The sequence below is a fragment of the Vombatus ursinus genome, unplaced genomic scaffold (assembly GCF_900497805.2).
Source record: "Vombatus ursinus unplaced genomic scaffold, bare-nosed wombat genome assembly UNPS02014807.1, whole genome shotgun sequence".
In the NCBI taxonomy this organism is placed as follows: domain Eukaryota; kingdom Metazoa; phylum Chordata; class Mammalia; order Diprotodontia; family Vombatidae; genus Vombatus; species Vombatus ursinus.
Window position 1 is genome coordinate 47,852,207 of NW_020954585.1, and position 22,956 is coordinate 47,875,162.

General features: G+C 36.8%; 1 protein-coding gene across 1 annotated transcript in view; it reads left to right on the forward strand.

Moving 5' to 3' along the window:
• The window catches only part of LOC114052313 (cytochrome P450 3A8-like), a 41,724-nt gene extending 35,293 nt beyond the window's left edge, over nt 1-6,431 (forward strand). The window contains exons 12-13 of the mRNA XM_027874863.1: nt 4,980-5,142; nt 5,827-6,431. Coding sequence (XP_027730664.1) covers nt 4,980-5,142; nt 5,827-5,916 — 253 coding nt within the window. The 3' untranslated portion in view covers nt 5,917-6,431. The remainder of the gene's footprint in view (nt 1-4,979; nt 5,143-5,826) is intronic.
• Nucleotides 6,432-22,956: the final 16,525 nt, after the last annotated feature.

The window sequence follows — 22,956 nt, forward strand, 5'->3', positions numbered from 1 at the left end:
ATTTTTATTGTACTAGCTCTGCCTACCCATGAGCAACTAATATTTTTCCAATTATTTAGATCTGACTTTATTTGCACAAAAAGTGTTTGTAATTGTGTTCAAATAGTTCCTGGGTTTGTCTTGGCAGCTGGACTCTCAAATATTATATATTGTTACTTTAAGTGGAATTTCTCTGTCTCTTGCTGCTGGGTTTTGTTAGCAATATATAGAAATGCCAATTATTTATTTGGATTTATTTTATATCCTGCAACTTTTCTAAAGTTGTTCATTATTTCAAATAGTTTTTTTAGTTGATTCTCTAGGATTCTCTAAGTATGCCATGATATCTGCAAAGAGTGATAACTTTATTTCTTCATTGCCCATTGTAATTCCTTCAATTTCTTTTTCTTTTCTTATTGCTAACATTAACATTTCTAGTACCATATTGAATAACAGTGGTGATAATGGGCATCCTGGTTTCACTCCAGATCTTATTGGAAATTCTTCTAGTTTATTCTCATTACATATAAAGCTTGCTGATGGTTTTAGATAGATGTTACTCATCCCTTGAGAAAAATTCCATTTATTCCTATGCTCTTTAGTATTTTAATAGGAATGGGTGTGGTATTTTATCAGAAGCTTTTTCTGAGTCTATTGAGATAATTATATAATTTCTGTTAATTTTGTTATTGATATTGTTAGTTATGTTGATAGTTTTCCTAATATCAGACTAACCTTGCCTTCCTGGTATAAATCTCACCTGGTCAAAGTGTATTATCCTCATGGCAAGTTGCTATACACTCTGTTAATATTTTTTTTTTAATTTTTACATCTATATTCATTAGGGCAATTGTTCTATAATTTTATTTCTCTGCTTTGTCTCTTCTCTGTTTATTTGAATCATAAAAAGAATTTGGTAGGGCTCTTTCTTCATCTATTTTTCCAAGTAGTTTATATAGTATTAGAATTAGTTGTTCTTTAAATGTTTGATAGAATTATCTTCTAAATCCATCTGGCCCTGGTGATTTTTTCTCAGGAAGTACATGGGTGGTTTATTCAATTTCTTTTTTTCTGAAATGGAGTTAAGTATTTTATTTTCTCTTCTGTTAATCTGTTCAATTTTATTTTTGTAAATATTCATCCATTTCACTTAGATTGTCAGATTTATTGGCATACAGTTGGGCAAAATAACTCCTAATTGTTGTTTTAATTTCCTCTTCATTGGTGGTAAATTAATCCTTTTCATTTTTGATACTGGTAATTTGGTTTTCTTCTTTCATTTTTTTTCTAATCAAATTAACCAGAAGTTTATCTATTTTATTATTTTTTTCCATAAAACCAGTTCTTAGTTTTATTTGTTAGTTCAATAGCTTTCTTACTTTCATTTTTATTAATCTCTCCTTTGTTTTTCAGAATTTCTAATTTGGTATTTAATTGGGGGTTTTTAGTTTGTTCTTTTTCTAGTTTTTTTAGTTGTATGGTCAATTCACTGATTTCCTCTTTCTCTGTTTTATTCATGTAAGCATATGGAGATATGAAATTTCCCCTAAGTACTGCTTTGGCTGCATCCCATAAGTTTTAATGTATTGTCTCATTATTGTCATTCTCTTCGATGAAGTTATTGTTTCTGTGATTTGTTGTTTGACCCAACTCATTCTTTAGGATTAGATTATTTAGCTTCTAATTAATTTTTAGTTTATCTTTCCATAGCTCATTATTACGTGCAATTTTTATTGCATCATGATCTGAAAAGGATGCATTTAATATTTATGCCTTTCTGCATTGGATTGTGATGTTTTTACGCCTTAGCACATGATCAATTTTTTGTAGGAGCCATATACCACCGAGAAAAAGGTATATTCCTTTCTATTTTCTCCAGAGGTCTATTATACCTAACATTTCTAAAATTCTATTCACCTTCTTACTTCTTTCTTGTTTATTTTGTGGTTAGATTTATCTAGTTCAGAGAGGGGGGTGTTCAGGTACCCCACTACTAGAGTTTTACTGTCTATTTCTTCCTGTAACTCACTTAACTTCTTCTCTAAAAATTTGGATGCTATACCACTAGGTACATATATGTTTAGTATTGATATTACTTCATTGTCTGTGGTACCTTTTAGCAAGATGTAGTTTGCTTCCTTATCTCTTTTAATTATTTTTGCTTTTGATTTTCTGAGATCAGGATTGTCACCCCTGCTTTTTTTTTTTTTTAACTTCAGCTGAAGCATATTGTGCTCCAGGCTTTTACTTTTACTCTGTGTGTATCTCTCTGGTTCAAATGTGTTTCCTATCAAGAACATTTTGTAGGATTATGGTTTTTAATCCACTCTGCTATCTGCTTCTGTTTTGTGGGAGAGTTCATCCCATTCACGTTCGCAGTTATGATTTCTAACTGTATCTTTCTCACCATCCTATTTTCCCTCCATTTTATGTTTTTTCTCATCTTTCTCCCTTTCCCTCCTCAACAGTATTTTACTTTGGACCACTGCCTCCCTCAATCTGTCCTCCTTTCTGTTGACCCCCTTTCTTTCCCCTTTCCTCTTTCCTCTACTACTTCTTCCCTCTCTTCTGCCTTCCCTTCTATCCACCCCTTCCCTTTTCTCCCTTTCCTCTCCTACTTTCATATAGGGCAAAATAGATTTCTACACCCAACTGAGTGTGTATGTTATTCCCTCTTTGAGCCTAATCTGATGAAATGAAGGTTCAAATAATGTTTACCTCCCTCATTTCTTTTCCCTTACTGTAATAGGTCTTTGAGCTTCCTCATATGATGTAATTTTCCCTTTTTTGCCTCCCCTTTTCCTCTTTTCCCAGTACAAGTCTTTTTTTAAACCCCTTAAATAATTAATTTTTATCACCATATTAAAGTCAGCTTCTACCCCCATGCTCTATGTATACCCCTTCTTACTGTCATAATAAAGATACAATTCTCAAGAACTACAAGTATCATCTTCCACTACAGGGATGTAAGCAGTTTAACCTTATTGAAAAGCATTTTTTTTTCTCTCCTGTTTATATTTTTAATGCTTCTCTTGAATCTTGTATTTGAAGATCAAATTTTCTGTTCAGCTCTGATTTTTTTCATCAGGAAAATTTCAAAGTCCCTATTTCATTGAATGTCCATCTCCTCCCCTGAAGGAATATGCCATTGTAGAATTTGACTTGATGTGTTAAAATTGTTTAGAGGAGAATGTTGGGAGAATTTTTCTGGAATGCTCCATTTGCTCTGCCTTCCAGGCATTGCCTCTTCCTCTTCCTCTCTTAACTTCTTAGAAATTTTGCTTCTGGGGCAGCTAGGTGGCACAGTGAATAGAGCTCTGGCCTTAGAGTCAGGGGGACCTGAGTTCAAATCCAGCCTCAGACACTTAACATTTACTAGCTGTGTGATCCTGGGCAAGTCACTTAGCCCTGATCACCTCACCAAAAAGCAAAGAAAAAACTTTTTAAAATTCTGCTTCTGATATTATTTTACTGAAACTACTCTCTGTAAAGTTACTAATGATCTAATTTCTAATTACATTGACCTTTTCTCAATCCCCATTCTCCTTCAACTTTTTGCAGACTTTGACATAATTGACCATTCTTCTTTTTGATACTCTCTTCTCTCTAGGTTTTTGGAACCCCACTCTCTCCTCATTCTCCTCCTACCTATCTGACCACATTTTCTCTGTCTCTTTTACTGGATCTTCTTTCAAATGACACCCTCTAATTCCTAAGTGTCCCTCAGGGTTCTGATCTGGATCCTTTTCTATTCTCCTATGCTACTTCACTTTTTGAGCTCATCAGTTCCCATGAATTTACTTACCATTTCTATACCAATGATTATCAAATCTATCTGCCCTGCTCCAAACTCTCTACTGACCTCTAATCTCTCATCTTCAAATGCCTTTCAGACATCTTGAACTGGACATCCAGTTCAACTTAATATAATAAAATCTAACAATGATAATATATAATATATTCAATATAATCAAAACAATTCATTATTATTTCCTATAAACCCCTTCCTCTCTTCCCTATTTCCAGCAACATCATACTCCCAGTCACTCAGATTCACAACCCAGAGTTATACTTGGCTATTCACTATCTCCCTCCTCCTCCACTCTCCCATATCCAATCTTTTGCTAAGGCCTGTCAATTTCATTTATGCAACATTTTTCAAAAATGTTTTCATCTCTCCTCACATGCTGCTCCCACTGTAGTGAAGGACCTTATCACCTCACTTTTGGATTATTATAATAGTCTGCTGGTGGGTGTATCTGCCTCAAGTCTGTCCCCACATCAATTCATTCTTCACTTAGACATGTACTTTAAAGTACAGGTATGATCATGTATCCCCCATCCTCAATAAATTCCAGTGGCTCCCTACTGTCTCCAAGAGCAAATACAAAATACTCTAATTGTCATTCAAAACCCTTCATACCCTAGCTCTCTAATTATTTTTCAGTCTTCTTCCACCCTACTTCTTGTCACTTACACTTTGATCCAGTTTCACTGGTCACTTGGCTGTTCCACAAATAAAACACTCCAGCTCAGCTCCAAGCATTTTCTTGAACTGTTCCCCTTGCCTGGAATGCACACCCTCCTCTGCTCTGACTTCTGACCTCCTTGGCTTCCTTTAAGTCCTAACACAAATCCCATCCTCTACAGGAAGCTTTCCTCAACCCCTTTTAATTTCTTTCCTTTCCTTTGTTTTGCCTTTCCTCTGTTAATTATTTCCTGTTTATCCTCCATATAGCTTGCATTATATAGATTTCATTGCATATTAACTCTCCCATTACATTGTAAGTTCCTTAAGAGCAAGGAATGGGTTTTTTTTTGCCTCTTTATGTAGCCCCACTACTTAGCACAGTGCCTGGCACATAGCAGGTACCAAATAAATGTTTATTGATTGATTGATTAATGCATCTCTTCTTAAATCATATTGATTGTTCTAACGAGTGTTGTATCATCTTTTTTTTTCCACGTACCTCTTTTCTCCTGTCATTTTGAAAAACCAGGTTCAGCAAGGAAAACAAGGAGAGTATTAACCCCTATGTGTACCTTCCCTTTGGTGCTGGTCCCCGAAATTGCATTGGGATGAGATTTGCACTTATGAGTATGAAAGTTGCAACTTGCCGACTCCTGCAGGAATTTTCCTTTAGAACTTGTAAAGAAACACAGGTGAGGATTCACATCTTTTGTTTCAGTACTTAGGATGGTATTTTACTGAGATGATTTTGTTTTCAAAGTAGAGAAATGTCCCATGACACATGGAGAAATTTAATTCAACATGATTTGTGTATTTATTGCGAGCAAGCTATTAAGAGTTAACTTACCATTATTAAAATGGAAATATACAGAAGGCCGAGAGAAATAATTAAAGTATTGTTGGGTATATAATTAATTTGATTTAACTATAATAACAATATGAATAATACAAAATTCTTTGTTGCAAACAATATAGTTTTTGAAGACCAAAGTATAGCAATCACTTTTTAATTCCTTTGTTTTACTAGGAAAAAAAAAACATATGCAGCATTAAAGGTCATGGGAGTGAATAAAATCTCTTAATTTCAGTAAGATTCTTGAATCTACCTTACAACAGATTAGTATTAATAAAACCTAAATATATAGTTAATTCATGTTTATTGATTGATTGTCTATCTTATAACAGTCTCTGAGGTCAAACCTACAATTGGTCTCTATTACAATCATATCAATCTAACACTCCTTTGCATGACATTCTAACTGTGTATAATCTTCTTTTACTTAAGATATTCTTAACATTTGTAGCTACTTCTCTTTCTCTCTATTGTTTGTATTGGATACTTATTGAACTCTAATTGTTTTTCTTAATTGTTTCAGATTCCTCTGAAGATGAGCAATCAGCCACTTCTTACACCAACTGTACCTATTGTCCTGCAGGCTGTCCCAAGGTCCAAGAAGGCCAACTAACATTAGAAGTTCTTCTTTTCATTCTACTCTCGCATATCTACAATCATGCCCCAGATATCTCTTCTATAGTCTAGAGACTCTGAATCCTAGGATTTCAAAAGTAACTTAATGTACCTCATGAACCAAAGAAAAAGGAATTTTTTTTAACCATAGGAGAGGAGTATTTAGATATTTCAGATAGTCTTTTGGAGATCTTTATATTTGGGGGCTATTGTACAATGTTCAGTGGTATCAAGTGTCATATACACTGATCCAGCTGATCATGTTCCCAAAGAAATGATCCCCACCATATTAGTACCACTTGATAATACTAAGCTATAGTGATTCAATGGGTGAACATAGAAAAAACAGTGAATTGAATTTCTATTCATTATTTTTATCAGCAATAGTCCTTGATAATTACAATTGTAGTGAATGTGGTAATATTTGGGGGAGCATATTGCTTATTTTTAATATTCTGCATTTGACCAAAGCATACCATTTTTGATTTCTGTTTTTCAGTTTTTTCTTTGCATTTGTGTCTTCTTTCATAACATAACTAATATCACAATATGTTTTGCATGATTGAACATATATAACCTACATTAAATTGCTTCCTTTCTTTGGCAGAGGGGAGGTGAGGGAAAGAGAAGAAACTCAGTTTTTTTAAATGAATATTAAAAATTGTCTTTACATGTAGTTGGAGAAAAATAAAATATTCTTTATTTAGTATTCATTACTTAACAACGATGCTTCTACAGATCAGTAAAGATTTTTCTGGAAACTTCTTCTTTGATGTCTAGTATACCTTAAAGTCATTTCAATATCACTTAATTGGATGGGCAATTAGTTAATTTTGATTATTTTAATTTTTTACCAATTAACTGATCAGAATACTCATATAAAAGTCCAGTTTGATAGCTCTGGGAAGACAACTAGTTCAGTTAGTTCTTTTTTTTTTTGCATTCCTTCCACAAACATTTGAAGGTAAACCCTGACAAAAGACTTGGGCTCACATAGATTGAGTTCAGTATTAAGAATTCCTCACAAGTCATTGTCTTTCGGTTGTGTCCCCAATTAGGGTTTCACCCATGAATATCAGAATTTATCTCCTTTCTTGTTCTCTATGCAAATGGTAAAAGGATCTTCAGTTTCCACCTGAATATTTATGCTAACAATTTATCAAATATGAACAAGTTTTCTTTCAGGTGACAAAAACTGGTAAGAAAAAAAAAACCTTTTATACCTAAGCTTGTAAACAGTCAAAACAACTCTTCTTACATTAGCCTCTATTTCACCCAAGAATACTGTGTGGTTGAGGTACAACTAAAACAGGAAAACATTTGGAGCCACTAGAAAGCCACTCCTTAACAAAATTCATTCTTCTTGACATGTTCTTTCTGTCTAAGTCAAGTTCAATGGAATTCTGATATTTTAAATTTCCCCCCAATAAATGTTAAGTCCTTGGCCTATTTAAAAAGGGTTCTTGAATGTTTGAAAGAAAAGTCAATGATGGATTATTAAATGGTTCTGGTGGAAAGACTAAATGTTCTTCCAGTTGGAACATTGTAAGATATTTGATTCTTTTTTCACCATCTCCAATCAGTTACCAATTTTTCTTTTGTAATGTTTCTTGTATTTGTTTAGTCATTGCCATTCTATTTGTAAACCTACATTCTAGTGTAAACCTACATTATCTCATCCCTGCACTGCTGCCATGCTGGAGTAGGTTTGTAACTGATGTCCCTTCCTTGAACCTCTCTCTACATGAATCCGTCTCCTGGATGCATAACAGATTGTTCTTCCTAAAACGTTACTTTCAAAAGACCATTCTCCTAGTTAAATTTTCCATTGTTATTTTTTTATTCTCATTTGTTAAACACAAACTCCTGGTATTTCATGTACATTTCTATCACCAAAAAATAACCTTAAACATATTTTGTCAAAGTAAATTTTAGTGATGTGTAAAGATGAAATCATATTTGGCAGTTAGGGGGCATAAGGGATAGAGCACTTGATTTAGAATGAAGAAGACTCATTTTCATGAGTTTAAATCTGGCCTCAAGCCTCACTAGCTATGTGACCTTGGGCAAGCCACTTAACCCTCGTTGCCTCAGTTCCTAATCTGTAAAATGGGCTGAGAAGGAAATGACAAATTACTCTGGTATCCTTGCCAAGAAAACCCCAAATGGAGTCATGAAGATTTAGACACAAATGTAACAACTCAATGTCAACAAAAAAGGTTAAATCAATATTGTTGTCAACTAAATAGACCTATAGCCTTTGTGACAATTTGCAAGTCATTTAACCATTCTTGCCTCATTTTTATCTTCTATAAAATAGAGATAGTACTTGTTTTTACCCTAACTCTTACAGTTATTGTTAGGAAAGCATCTTTTAAGTTTTAAAATGCTAAATAAACATGAGTTATAATGATGATCACAATAAAATATTCTTCATGTCCAAGAACTAAATAAAATAAAGGCTTCTATGTATACAATCCCTCGATATTCCCTTGCTTGTTTCTACTTTGACCACATATACACTATTCTCCTAATTGGGAATGATCATTCATCATTTCCTTGCTATCCCAATCATGACATTCTTCTAGGTTTACCCTAAGTCCTTCCTTGTTCATTGAAGCCCAAGTTATCATTGTCTTCATATAGGACCAATGAGATCTTCCATTCATTTGGCCTGCACTGCCTTTTGTTTTAGTTATTTTTTTTAATTTATAAATGTCTTTTTTCATAAGGCAACTATAAGCTCCTCAAAAGAAAAGACCATATAGTATTTTTCATTTAAATCATCCACTATGTCTACCTTGCTATCATATTCTCAGTTGACTTTCAAAAATTGTCACCTGTTCTGGGAACCAAGATTGTGGAGTAACCAGTAATTGCCATAATTCTCCCATATTCATCTCCAAACAACCACAAAATAGTACTACAAAATAAATTCTAGAACAGCAGAACCAACAAAAAGACAGGGTAAAACAATCTTTTAGCCAAGAAACTTGGAAGGTTGGCAAGAAAGGTCCATCTCACTTGGATAAAAGAGGAGTGCATTACAGGACAGGAAGCATCCCAGCAAACCAGCAGCAAGCCCCCCCTCAGCAAATCAGCAGGAGATCCTGAGTACCAGTGTGGTGAAGAAGGCTAATGCCAACACCAGTAATCTCTACCTGCCTTAGCATAGCTGGGGAAATCAGTAGATTCCAGGTCAGAGAACCTCAACATGTTTCAATGTAGCCCTGGAGCAAACAGGTATGCTCCAGCATGACAAGAAAAGAGGCCAGACCTCCATGTGCTTCGGCATACGTTTGGGAAAACAGGCATTCTCCAGAGACCAGACCTCCACATGCTTTAGTGTAGCCCTAGAGAAACGTAGAAACACCCCACCTTGCCTCAGCACGTGCCAGACACTATTTCTAGGACCCCCAGCTCAGCACCAGGTAACCTTCCAGACTCCTACACCCTCCAGAAGTGCAATTAAGGGAAGTGGAAGAAGGGAGAAAAATTTGGAACTCAAAATCTTATAAAATGGATTCTAAAGATTTTCTTGACATGTATCTGGAGAAAACATAAAATACTATTAAACTAAACAAAAGAATAATATCAGGTCTTAATGGTTTGCAGGAAAGATCAATGATAGGCTCTAAAATAGGGCTGGTAGAAAGACTAGATGTCCATCCACCTTGAACATTCTAAGATGTTTAGAATATCTCCCATATCTAACGATTTCTCAGGTCATCTCAATTTTTATTTTGTAATGTTTATTTGCATAGTCATTGCCATTCTACTTGACCATTCTAGTGAAAGTCCAAATCATCTAATTGCTGTAAAACTGCAGTACTGCAGTAGCTTTTTCACTGGCCTCTCTGCCTTGAATCTCTCCCTAGATGAGTCCATCTTCTGCACCCGCATCAGATTAACCTTTTTAAAATTCTACTTTCATAACAATACTCTTCTAGTCAAATTTTCCATTGTTTTTTCGTTGTCTTCAGAGTTGAATACAAATTCTTAGCATTTTGTATGCTCCAAAAATGGTCCTAAAATTTTGCACAAAATAAATACTAATTCAGCATAAAGGAGTATTGAAAGCAGTTGACAGATATATATGGGTCCATGTGCTTTATGACCATTGGCAAGTTATTTGACAATTGTTGCCTCAGTTTTCTTGTCTTTAAAATGGGGAAAATACTTATTATGCCCTCTTAACATTGTTATGAAGAAAGCACTTTTAAGACTTATTGTGCCAAATAAACATGATTTGTCATTATTATAGTAATAAAATATTCTCTATATCTAGTGAGAACTGAATAAAATCATTCTGTTATGTATTTTATCTCTTAAGATCACCTTGTTGGTTCCTATGTTCATGCTACTCTAATTGAGCATGATCTGACTAATCTCTCCAAATGCTGCCATTCTTCCAAGTCTATCTCAAGTCCTTCCATGTTTTTTGGGATCCCCCAAAACACACATGTGAGATCACGTGGGAGGTCCAGTGATCTCTGACTTTGTATAGCACTCATGCTTCATTCTGTGAATTTGTCCTGCATTGCCTTTTGTTAGTTAGGTTCTTATTAAAGCTTATAAATGTTTATTTGTTTTCCTAATGAGACTGTAAGCTTCTAAAGACAAAAACTTCATCTTATTTTTCACTTAAATCCTCTACTATGTCTATTTTAGTATAATATACTCAGTAAGTTTTCAAAAATCATTGCTAATTGATAAATATAAATGTACCACTACTGCTGAAAACATACTACAATTACACATCTCATTTACATGGGACAGTGGTTTCAGGGTTATACATGAAGGACAATACATTATCTTTCTGCAAGTCTCAATCAATAAATCAAATCATCTCAGTATAGGGGAATGTTTTAAGCAGTGTTTCACAAATGTGAATTCCATGTCATGGGAGAAGGGGAAAGCAATTCAATATTAAGAAAACAGCTAACAATCAATATTATTTTAAAAAGAAAACCAAACCACACAATTATATCAATAGGTTTAGAAAAAAAATCCATGATAACATGCAAGTCTCATTTATGCTAAAAAACAAACAAACCTAAAGAATATATTCATTGAAGGGCATTTTAATATTACAAAATGTGTATATTTGAAGCCAAATGCTAACATTATTTGCAACAAAGAAATACTAAAATGTTTCTAAAAATGAATGGGTAAATCAAAGATGCTTATTATTACTAACTTAGATTTTAAAATTCTATCAATAATCATAAGCAAAAAGTAAAGGAAATTAAAGGTGAAACATTGGCAAAGAGAAGATACAATTATCTCCACTTTTAGATGGCATCATAGTTTACTTAGACAATCCCAGATAATTAGACAGGAAACTAAAGATACTATCTTGATTAAAGTAATAAGTTACAAAATAAATCCACAGGGGTGTCTCCCTTAAGGAGCACATACCTAAAAGAGAGGCTGTCTCTCTTAAGGAGCTGCCCTCCTTAACCTGGGGTGTACCTTAAGCTGGGTCTCCCTTAAGGGACAACCCCCCCTAAGGGGTGACCTCCCTTTAGGAAGATCTGGCCTGGTGTGTTGTGTTATCCTTTACTTGATTTTTTTATTTGATTTACTTGATTTGCTATCCTTTACTTGACTTGGAGATAGCCTCAGTGAATTCTTTTGAGATGACACTATGGCTCACACACGACTTGCATCTCAATATTTGAGGTACACCTGTACCTCATCACTTTGGCACCCAATGGGCTTGTCTGTGCCTTAGGCTCTCTCCAAATCATGTAAGCCCAAAATCCCATTATTTGTACTGCCAGCACCCAAACAGACTTGGGGTAGTTTGGGATCTCTGCACCCCATTTGCAGGTGCTCTCTAAATGGGGGATGTTTTGCTTGAAAACCTTTTGTTTTTCCCCTCCCATGGGATGCTACATGGAGACAGGGTGGCTTAAAGGACCCTCCTCCCACATCGCAGGATTCCCCACTAGGCAGTCCTTGCACTAAAAGAAAAAGAAATGAAACAAATATGGCTTACAAGAACTTAAAAGGAGATTTTTTTTTTATGTTTCTCTTGTATCTTGTATTTAAAGATTGAATTTTCTGTTCAGTTCTGGTTTTTTCATCAGGAAAGTTTGGAAGTCCTCTATTTTATTGAATGTCCATCTCCTCCCCTGAAAGATCATGCTTAATTTTGCTAGGCAGTTGATTCTTGGTTGTAATCCAAGCTTCTTTGCCTTCCAGAATAACACACTCCAAGCTCTCCAGTCCTTTAATGTAGAATCTACTAGGTCCTATGTAATCCTAACTGTGGTTCCATGCTTGCAGTCTTTCTCCTTGAGCTGATAATTCTGAAATTTGGCTACAATATTTCTTGGAGTTTCATTTTGGGATCTCTTTCAAGAGGCAATGCATGGATTCTGTCAATAACAATTTAACCTCTGGTTCTAGGATATCAGGGCAGTTTTCCTTGATAATTTCTTGAAAGATGCTGCCCAGGTTCTTTTTTTTTATCATGACTTTGAGGTAAACCAATAATTCTTAAATTATCTCTCCTGGATCTATTTTCTAGCACAGTTGTTTTTCTAATGAAGTATTTTACATTTTCTTTTTTTCCATTTTTAAAAAATTTTATCAGACTGATTCTTGACGTCTCCAAGAGTCATTAGTTTCCGCTTGCCCAATTCTACTTTTTAAGGAATTATTTTCTTCAGTTACCTTTGCATCTCTTTTTTCCATTTGGTCAATTCTACTTTTCAAGGGATTGTTTTCTTCAGTGGATTTTTTCCCCATTTGGCCAACTGTATTTTTTAAGGAATTGTTTTCTTCAGTCAATTTTTGTCCTTCCTTTTTCAAGCTGTTGACTCTCTCTTATACCTCTTATTTCTTTTTTTCTTCTATCTCTCTTATTTGACTTTTAAAATCCTTCTTGACCTCTTCCATGAAGGCTTTTTGGGCTTGAGACCAATTCATATTCCCCTTTGGGGTTTCGGATGTAGGTATATTGACAATGTTGTCCTCTTCTGAGTTTGTGTTTTGATCTTCCCTGTCCCCATAAAAACTGTCTATGGTCAGTGTTCATTTTTGCTTTTTGCTCATCTTGTTTGCCTATTTCCTGGTTTTTAAAGTTGATCACTCATGCTGGAGTATGGGTGGCACTTTCCCAAGCTTCTTGGGGACCAGGGAACTGGTCACTGATTTTGTGTGGTGGGCCTCAAGGACTGGCAGCTGGAGGCTGTAGGAGTCTGGCAGCTTATCTGGTGCTGAGCTGGTGTCCTAGTGGTGGTATCTGGCATGTACTGAGACCAGGTGCAGTTTTTCTGCATTTCCCTAGAGCGACACTGAAGCATGGAGGTCTGATTGCTAGAAGACACATGCTAGCCCAGGATTGCACCAGAGCACTGGAAGGTCCAGCTGTTAGAAGTTGCCTGTCTACCCTGGGCTGTGTTGAAGCAGGAGGAGGTCCAGCTGCTAGAAGACACCTGCTCACCTGGACTGCTCTGAAGCAGCTGGTAGTTCTTGGAGCTGGAGTCTGCTCATTCCCCTCACGGTGCTAAGGCTGGTGGGGAGGAGGGTTCCTGGTGTTGGCATTTGCCTGTTCCACCATCCTGGGGCTTCCTGTCCTTGGGTGCCCTCCTGTTTTACCTAAGTGAGATAGACCTTTCTTGCTGATCCTCCAGGTTTCCTGGGCTAAAGGACTACCCCACCCCATATTTCCACTTGCTGCACTGGGATTTTTCTTTAGAGCCATTTTTTTTACAGGTATTTGGCAGGGTTTGGGGGAGAGGTCAAACAAATCACTGCTTTTACTCTGCCATCTTGGCTCCACCAGTGCCAGTTCTAATTTTCAAGGAGTTATTTTCTTTAGTAAAACTTAGTTCCTCTTTTTCTAATCTGTTGATTTTTTTTCACACCTTTCCTCTGTAGCTCTTGCTTCTTTACCCATTTTTTCCTCTACTGATCTCATTTGATTTTGAAAGCTATTTTAGCTCTTTTTTTTTAACTCCAGTTTTAACTCTTCTAAGAGTTGTTGTTGGATTTGTGTAAAAGTTGCATTTTTCCTTGGAGCTTTGCTTCAGGATGTTTCTGGGTCATTCTCTTCTGTGTTTGTTTCTTGCCACAGTAGCTCTTTGTGGTGGGTGGAGATTCTTTTTTCCCCCCATTCTTCCAACCTACTTCTTGCCTTTGGACTTTACACTAGTTCTTTTACCAACTGTAATGAAGTAAAATTACAATCAATAAAGGGTCTTTGAAGTAAAGATTAAAAATTAATTGGAAACTAGATAAAGTAATCTTAAAGTATGTGTGAGTTGAATAACAATTATAGAAGTAATTAATAATTTCATCAATAACGAGACAAAATGAGACAAAAAATTCAAATTTAAAGCAATACTTAGTGGAAAATTTTTATCTCTAAACACTTTCAACAATAAAACTGAAAAAGAATAGTTAGATGAATTGAGCATGCAACTAAAAAAAAAACCTACAAAGTAACTCCCCAATTGAACTGGAGAAAGTCAAAATAGAAAAGAAAAATGTAGATCAATTTCCATAATAAATGTTGATGAAAAAATTTAAATAAAATAATAGCAAAAAGATTATAGTACTATACCACAAAGATCATGCACTATTTCCAGAATGGATTTATATGGACATTGCAAGAATGATTCAATATTAGGAAAACTATAAACATAATTAACCATATTAATATCAAAACAACAAAAGTCATGTGATTATTTCAATAGATATAGAAAAAGCTTTCCCAAAAATACAACGTTTCTTCCTATTAAAATACTAGAAAACATGGGAATAAATAGAGCTTTTCTTAAAATAAGTAGTATATTTCTAAAACAAAGAGCAAGCATTATCTAAAATGAGGACAAGCTAGCAATCTTTCCAGTTAATATTAGGAGGGAAACAAGATTATCTATTATCATCATTACCATTCAATTTCATACTAGAAATGACAGTGATAGCAATAAGACAAGAAAAAAATAAAGGAATAAACAGAAGTAAAGAAGAAACAAAACTCACTTTTTTGTGGATGATACAATGGTTTACTTAGAGAATGTTAAAGAATCAGCTAAAAATGATTGAAACAACATAAGCAAGTTGAGGATATAAAATAAACTGAAACAAATTATCTACATTTCTCTATATTACCAACAAAACACAGGAAGAAGAGGCAGAAAGAGATATTTCATTTAAAATAATTACTTAAAATAACTTGGAATTCTAGCTGCCAAGACAAACACAAGAACTTTATCAACAGAATTACAAAGTCCAATTTTCAAAAAGGCAGATCTAAATAATCAGAGTTTTCAAAGTACTTTGCACACATTAGTCACAAAAAAATCTGTAGGGAAGATAGTTTTCATGTTTTTCTTCCTATTTTACAGATGAGAAAACTAAGGCCCAAAGCTTATTTTTCTAGAGTTGAAATGGCCCTTAGAGACCTCAGAATCTAACCTACTCATTTTATTGGTGAAAAAAGTAAGGTACCATTATTTCTGAAAAGGATTCCATACCTTTGCATTATCACATATTTAAAATTGGCTAAGGTTAATTATTGATTTATGAACGTAATTGACCACCAAAGAATGCCATGAGTTTTGTAGATTTCATTGGACAAACTGGCTAAGGTTAATTATTCTCTTCTGAACTTAAATATCCACCAAAGGATACCATGAGTTGTTTTTTTTTTTAACAACATATCCATAAAACAGAATTGTGAAAAATTAAAACCTGAGTAAAGTTTAAAAACCTTTCCATCTGAATCTCAATTTAATTAGCTGTCCTTTTAACATAACTCCTATGTTTTCCTATACCTTGACAAGCTAGAACATCATGTTGACTCCATTATGAAGAAATTTGTTTTAATATTGTGTTCAAAACATCATTAAACATCAATACTAATAACCAAACTTGCTTGATAACAATACACCATTTAAATATTAAATTTCAACACATGGGGGAAGCTAGGTGGCTCAGTGGTTAGAGCACCGGCCCTGGATTCAGGAGGACCTGAGTTCAAGTCTGGCCTCAGACACATAACACTTACTAACTGTGTGACCCTGGGCAAGTCACTTAACCCCATTGCCTAGACAAAAAAATTTCAACACATAAGGTATAATTTCAGTCACTTCCTTTAAGTAACCATTAGGATTCTTCATCCTTTCACTCATTTTCTTGTCCTCATCTGTTGGGGAAGAATAGAGATTAGTAAAGATGATGAAGATAAATGGAAAATTTCTGGTTCCTTTTTTTTAATATTTACAATGTACTTAACATATTTCATTTGGTCCTTACAATCTCACCATGAGTTAATTGCTCTTACTTCAGCCATTTTACATGTAAGGAGTAATGCTCTGAAGTTAGATGATTTGCCCAGAGAGAAAGGGACAGTAAGGTGTAGGGTTAGGATTTCAACTTAGATCTTCTTTACTTCAAAACAAGTGTGTTCCATTATTTTAGTTTGACTTTTTTTCTCTTTGCATTTTTTCACAAATGCCTTTTCATATGTATTTGTATTCCTTATAGTGACAATTACAAGAGGGTCTCTCTCCTTCTCTCTTAATCATTGCTGACAAGATTCTCCTTTTAGACACATGTATATTTAACATTCAAACAACATGGCCAGCCCATTGGAGCTGTGCTCTCTGCAGCAGAGTTTGAATGCTTGGCCATTCAGTTAGAGAAAAAAGCTCAATATCTAGTACTTTATCTTGCCAGGTGATCTTCAGAATCAGTTCAAATGGAAGTGATTCAGTTTCTTGGCATGGCACTAGTATACTGTCCAGGTTTCATAGGCATACAACAATGAGGTTACCACCACAGCTCTGCAGACCTTCAGTTTGGTAGGCAGTAATATACCTCTACTACCTCTTCTCTCCAACACTTTCCTTCAGAGCCTTCCAAACACTAAGCTAAGCTTCTGGCAATGTATGCATCAACCTCATCATCTATATGCACATCCCTGGAAAGTATATCACCAAGGAAAGTTAACTTATCCACAACATTCAAAATTTTTCCATTTCCTGTAACTGATGGTTCCATGTATGAATGGTTCTGGCTGGTGGAAACCTGTGTTTTCTTGATGTTAATTGTTAGGCCAAAATTAGCACAAGAAGCAGATAATTGATTCATACTTTGTTGCATCTCAGCTTCAGAGGCTGCATTGAGTGTACAATAATCTGTAAACAGAAAATCATGAACCAATACTCCCTCCACTTTGGTCTTGGCTTGTAGCCTTCTCAAGTTGAATACTTTATCATCAGAGTGGTGGCTGCTCTTGGTGCCGTTTTCATCCTTATTGAAGGTGTCTCATAACATTGCTGAAAACATCATATTAAAAAGCATGGGAGCAAACACACAACCTTGTTTCACTGCTTTGATGACTGGGAAAGAGCAAGGGCATTATCCATTATCCAGAACCCATGAAAGCATGCTGCCATGAAACTGATGTACAATACTGATGAATTTCTCTGGGCAATCAAATTTTGAAATAATTTCCCACAAGCCTTCATGACTGACATTATCAAAGGCCTTGGTAAGACTGATGAACATTGTGTATAGACCTCTGTTTTGTTCCTGGCATTTCTCCTGGAGTTGTCAGGCAGCAACCGCCATATCAACCATTCCTCAGCCCTTTCTGAAGCCACATTGGCTTTCAGGTGAAGGATTACCCTATTAAAAGAGGACTCTGGCAAGAATCTTGGTAGTAATGATTGTGAGAGAGAGAGACAGACAGACAGACAGAGACAGAGAGACAGAGAGAGAGAGATTCCTGTGATTGTCACAGTTCATTCTATTTCCTTTACCTTTATAGAGATAGCAACAAACTGTTTCCACTCAGAGAAGAGCTCTAACCTGTTGACATTAATTCTTCTCATAGTCATTTTGTCTTGGGACACCGCTTTTGTTGAATGTGAACATTTAGCTTGGAGACGATAAGTCTATGATCAGTTCAGCACTCTGCACCACATATTGCTTTCGTCACTCTCACACTCTGTCTCTTCCTCTTACAATCACATAGTCTATTAAATGCCAATGTTTGCTGCAAAAGTAAATCCATGAAGTTTTATTGTGTTTAGGTAAACATGTTGGTTTTGGTGAAACTGAAGGTCTACGGAGTTGTGCTGACCTCATTGTTGTATGCCTGTGAAACCTAGACAGTATACCAGCACCGCACCAGGAAACTGGATCACTTCCATTTGAATTGTCTGAGGAAGATTCTAAAGGTCACCTGGCAGGATAAGATACCAGACACTGAGGTCCTTTCTCAAAGTAAACTGCCAAGCATTCAAACTCTGCTTCAGAGAGCACAACTTCAATGGGGTGGCCAGGTTGTTCAAATGCAGAATGTATGCTTGCCAAAAAGACTATTTTATGGAGAACTCATACAGGGCAAGTGTTCACATGGTGGTCAGAAGAAGTGATACAAAGACACTCTCAAGGTCTCTCTTAAGAATTTTGGAATTCATTTTGTGACATGGGAGACACTGGCACAGGATCACTCAGAACGGCGTGCCCACGTGTACTCTATGAGCAAAGCAGAATTGAAATAGCTCAAAAGAAACACAAAATGCACACATCTGGAGAATCCATCCCAGACATTCACATGGACTATTTGTGCCCAATAGCATTCCAAGCTCATATTGGTCTGATCAACCACAGTTGGACACACTGAAACTTGACTCTAGCATAATGATGTCACTTTGATCCTCTTCAAAAATGAAGAGAACAACCAATAGAGATGGACAATGGAGGCATCTTTGAACTCCTGGGGGATAACCTTCTCTTGCCATATAATCCAGAAAATTTCTGTCAGCTTTTCTATGAGCAGTGGGCCCCCTGCTTTTTGAATCTCAGCTGGAATAGAATCTGTACCAGGCACTTTGCAACATTAAAGGAGCCTGGTACCCTTCAATATATCTTCTTCAGTTGGAAATTTAGCTAGAGAGGGATTAACTTCAGATTGAGGTATATTTTCAGTGGCTTCAGCATTGATTGATGATAGTCTATGGAAGTGGTCAGCCTATCTCTCCAGGATCATGTCCTTATCACTAATCAATGTGACTTCATCATCACTGAGTAGTTGAGATGTGTGATAGGTCTTTGGCCCATACATAGTCATCATGAAAGCATCATAAAAGGGCATCATAAAAGAACTTTGAATTGTTATCGTCAGCATAAAACTAATTTCATCTGCCATCTGACTGAGTTAAGAATTCTTTATCTTGCCAAGTTTCACTTGTACTTTACATTTGACAATGGTAAACCCTGTGGAATTCTCATTTTTCATTTATCAGCTTCTGAATTTCCCTACCATTTTTGTCAAACCAGTCTTGATGTCTGTGGGTGTTTTGGCCCAGACTTCCTTCCTAGTTGGTAAGATTTCCAGGGAGGCACTGAATAATTTTTTTAAAAGGGGATAGTAGGCCAAATAAGTTTGCAAACATCTGAGTCAGAGACCATGGAAATAGCTGAACTTTTCTTTGGTAAATAATTTGTGTTTTGGGGAAGTTTGAAAGGTAATGGGGATCAGAGAAAATGTCTGGTCTATCATCTTGTTGTTCATGTGAACAGGATGCTAACCACATGGATCCATGTTCCTCTCTATTATTATGGTACCATGCTAAGTAACTTTTTTATGCTCCTATAACTATTAATTGGCAGGAGTGCAATTTTTGTGTTTGTAACCCCATTACCTAGTACTGTGCCTGCACATAGAAACCCCTTATTGATTATTTGATATTGAATTTAATTAGTACTTTAGACTTTAATTAAACTTTAACTCTTCTAGTTTCATCATCATTGTTTCTGTTAAGGGCTAAGATTAATTATCATTTTCTGAACTTAAGAAACCATCAAAAGATAGCATGAGGTTTTTTTTTCTCAACAAATCAAAAAAAAGTAAACTCTGAGACCTTAGGGATGAAGATTCGTATAGGATTTATACAATTCCCCATCTGGATCATAATCTCATTGGCTGTCCCATTGATTCCATCCCTTGATTTATAGCCTATGTATTCCTTTGAGAATTTGTCAGAAAATTGCAGCAGCATTTGAAAGTAAGCTAGTAAGAACTGAAGCACAAATGTAAAAGACAAAGAATAAAAGCTGACTTGAGAGCATTGATGAGGTTTAGGAGTTCAGGGGTGCTGAGACCCCAATATTACAACACACGGGTCCTACCCAAAAGAATTTAACCCAAGCCTTCTTTCAGCCAAAGACAAGGTTTATTAGAACATCCATCATATTGGGCAGACTCTTAAGGAGTCTGAACATTAGTAAGGCAGTGGCTAGATTTTAAGAATCTAAGCACCTTAATGGAGACAAACATGGACCTTATATACAGAAAGACTGTGGGAGGGATCTAAGAGTGACCAAGTAGTTTGGGGTGACTGGTGGAGGGGTCTAAGGAAGATCTGAATGGGAGTGGCCAGTAAACTGGGGTGAACAGGACTCCTGGGACCTGGACAATGGAGCCTAGCTAGGATTAAGTGTGGGAAATGGCCAGGGGCCATAGGGAGGGCTAGGCTAGGTTAAGGGTAACAAAATTGGGAGATTGCTTGTAGCCACAAAGAAAGGTGAGTTGATGAGATTATAGCCTCAGGCAAACACCAGAGATTTGACCATGTGGGAAAGTCCAGGGTTTTTCATTTTTGGGGTCTAGCTCCCATTCTCATTGTCATGACAATGAATATCATTCAAAGCTTGAGTACCTGAACTTGGACACTACTTGTTCTCTTCATGACCTTCTTATTTCTTTATCACTTATGTGATAACTTAGTCCCTGCCTCCTCCCACACACAAATTGCCAGGTAATTAGAGCTAGTTGCATTTTGATTGTCATAGGGCATTTCACAATGACTGATTTTTATTTGCTACCACACTTTTCATGATCTACCTAAAGATATGTGTTATTTAGGATTTTTGTAACTGAAAATGCTGACCTTTCTTTGTTAATATATGTGAATTGACATAGTTCATAGTGTGAGGAGTTGGGAAGTGAAAAAGAGAAAAGATTTAACTGGGAACTAAGCCACCATATCATTTTTGGGAGTCTTTCTACCTTGCTCCAAGGTGTTGATGTGGTCTGGAGGTTAGGGGTCCTGGAATCCCAAAATCACGACACCCTGGTCCTGCCCGAAAGAATGTGACCCAAGCCTTGTTGAAGCCAAAAGAAGGTTTGTTGAAGATTCACTATGTTAGCTAGACTCTTAAAGAATCTGAGCATCTATGGGCTATTGGCTAGATTCTAAGAATCAGAGCATCTTAATGGAGACAAGATGGACCTTATATACAGAAAGACTGTGGGAGGTATCTAGGTGTGGCCAAGTAGTTTGAAGTGATAGGAGGAAGGGCCTCAGGAGATCTGGATGGGAGTGGCTAGTAAGCTGGGGTGAACGGAACTCCTGGGACCTGGACCTAGTGGCCAAGGGAGAATGAAGCCTAGCTAGGATTAAGAGTGGGAAATGGCCAGGGGCCATAGGGAGGTAAGACAATGGATGGGAGATTGGGTGTAGCCACAATGAAAGGCCAGTTGATGGGATTATAGCCTCAGGGGAACTCCAAAGATTTGGCCATGTGGGAAAGTCCAGGGTTTTTCCTTTCTGGGGCCCAAGATTCCAACCCCATCATTCCCCCCTCAAACAAATAGGAACCCAAATTCTTTTGGGGTAAGAGGTGAAGGTCTTGGCTTCTGAAACTGCTTCCTGCTGGCAAGGGGTATAGACTTGTCCCTGCCTCAAGGTGGTCCCAAAGAGGAGGTTGACTGGACCGAGCACAGGCTGCATCCAGTGAACGATGCGGGGACATTGGCTGGCACTCACTGTTACCAACTGTAGGTGAATGGCCTGTAGTCTGGAAGACACAAATCTGACAGAAAAGACTGCAGAGCCCAGATATAAAGCAGGGACTAAATTTAGGGCCCAAATGAGAGAATAAAACATCCTTAGCTCTATTTGGATTCAGATAATTCAGTTTTCCAACCATGAAGTATCAAATCCACCTCATAGCCAGACTCAGGAATAGCCAGGTGGGTAACATTGCCTTTACTTCCCACCAGTATCACCTTCTCTGAATAGCTTGTGGCGTTTCTCTCAGATGGTGGATTATTGATTATCGATGGATTATGACCCATCAGACAACTCAAAATAAAATCCTATGAGCTTTTACCTCAAACAGCAAGTTTTACTAATCACAGCTTAGGAAAAACTTTTCCAGGATTTACATCTCAAACTTAAATTTGTCCTGATGTGACAAGCCAAATTAGAGATTTCTATACAAAACCTGAACAAGTTTTTTCTTTTCAAGTTTACCCATTAAAACAATACCCTACAATAGCCAATTTTAGCGGTAACCAAATTATGACAAGTTGCCTGACATAATTCCCTGATGTCAAGAAAATTTTAACTCAACTGTCTCTAATACTTCTGGGGAATGTGAGGAGGTCTGGTGCACAGAGGGAAAAGAGAGATAGGAGGCTTAACTAGAGAAGATTGGCTCCCCAAATTCATCGGTTTCCTTCCCAACAAAGGGGCAGGGCAAGAGGAGAGTATAAAAAGGGAGTGTCCAAACAACAGATCCTCAAGTAGACAAGGGAGAGGGTATGTCCCTTCAATGCCCATGACCCAACAGGTAGAGGGGCAAGTAGGGCCAGGGTAGAACAAAGAACATAGCCAAGATAAAGTGGGTAACCTTACCTTTGATTTTGCCCAGGGCTCGGTGAGAAAGATGGAGACAGTGGGAGTGCTACCAAGCCCCAGGCTCCCTTGTCATTCCCAATCTTGAGAAGACTGGAGGATGGGGTACTGAGGGGCAACTCCACCACTTTTCCAATCTTGAGGACAATCTTTCCTCCAATGTCCCTCCTGGTCAAATCTTGGGCACAGCCCCAGAGTCATTGGTCATGGGAGCTCCTTCTGGGGGGGGTGCCCTGGAGGGGCATTCCTTGGACCAGTGGGCCTCCTTGTGGCCCTCACTGCCTGAGTTGATGGGCTTCCTCTGAGGAGACACCCTGGCAGGGCACTTCTTGGACCAGTGACCCTCCTGGTGGCATCGAAAG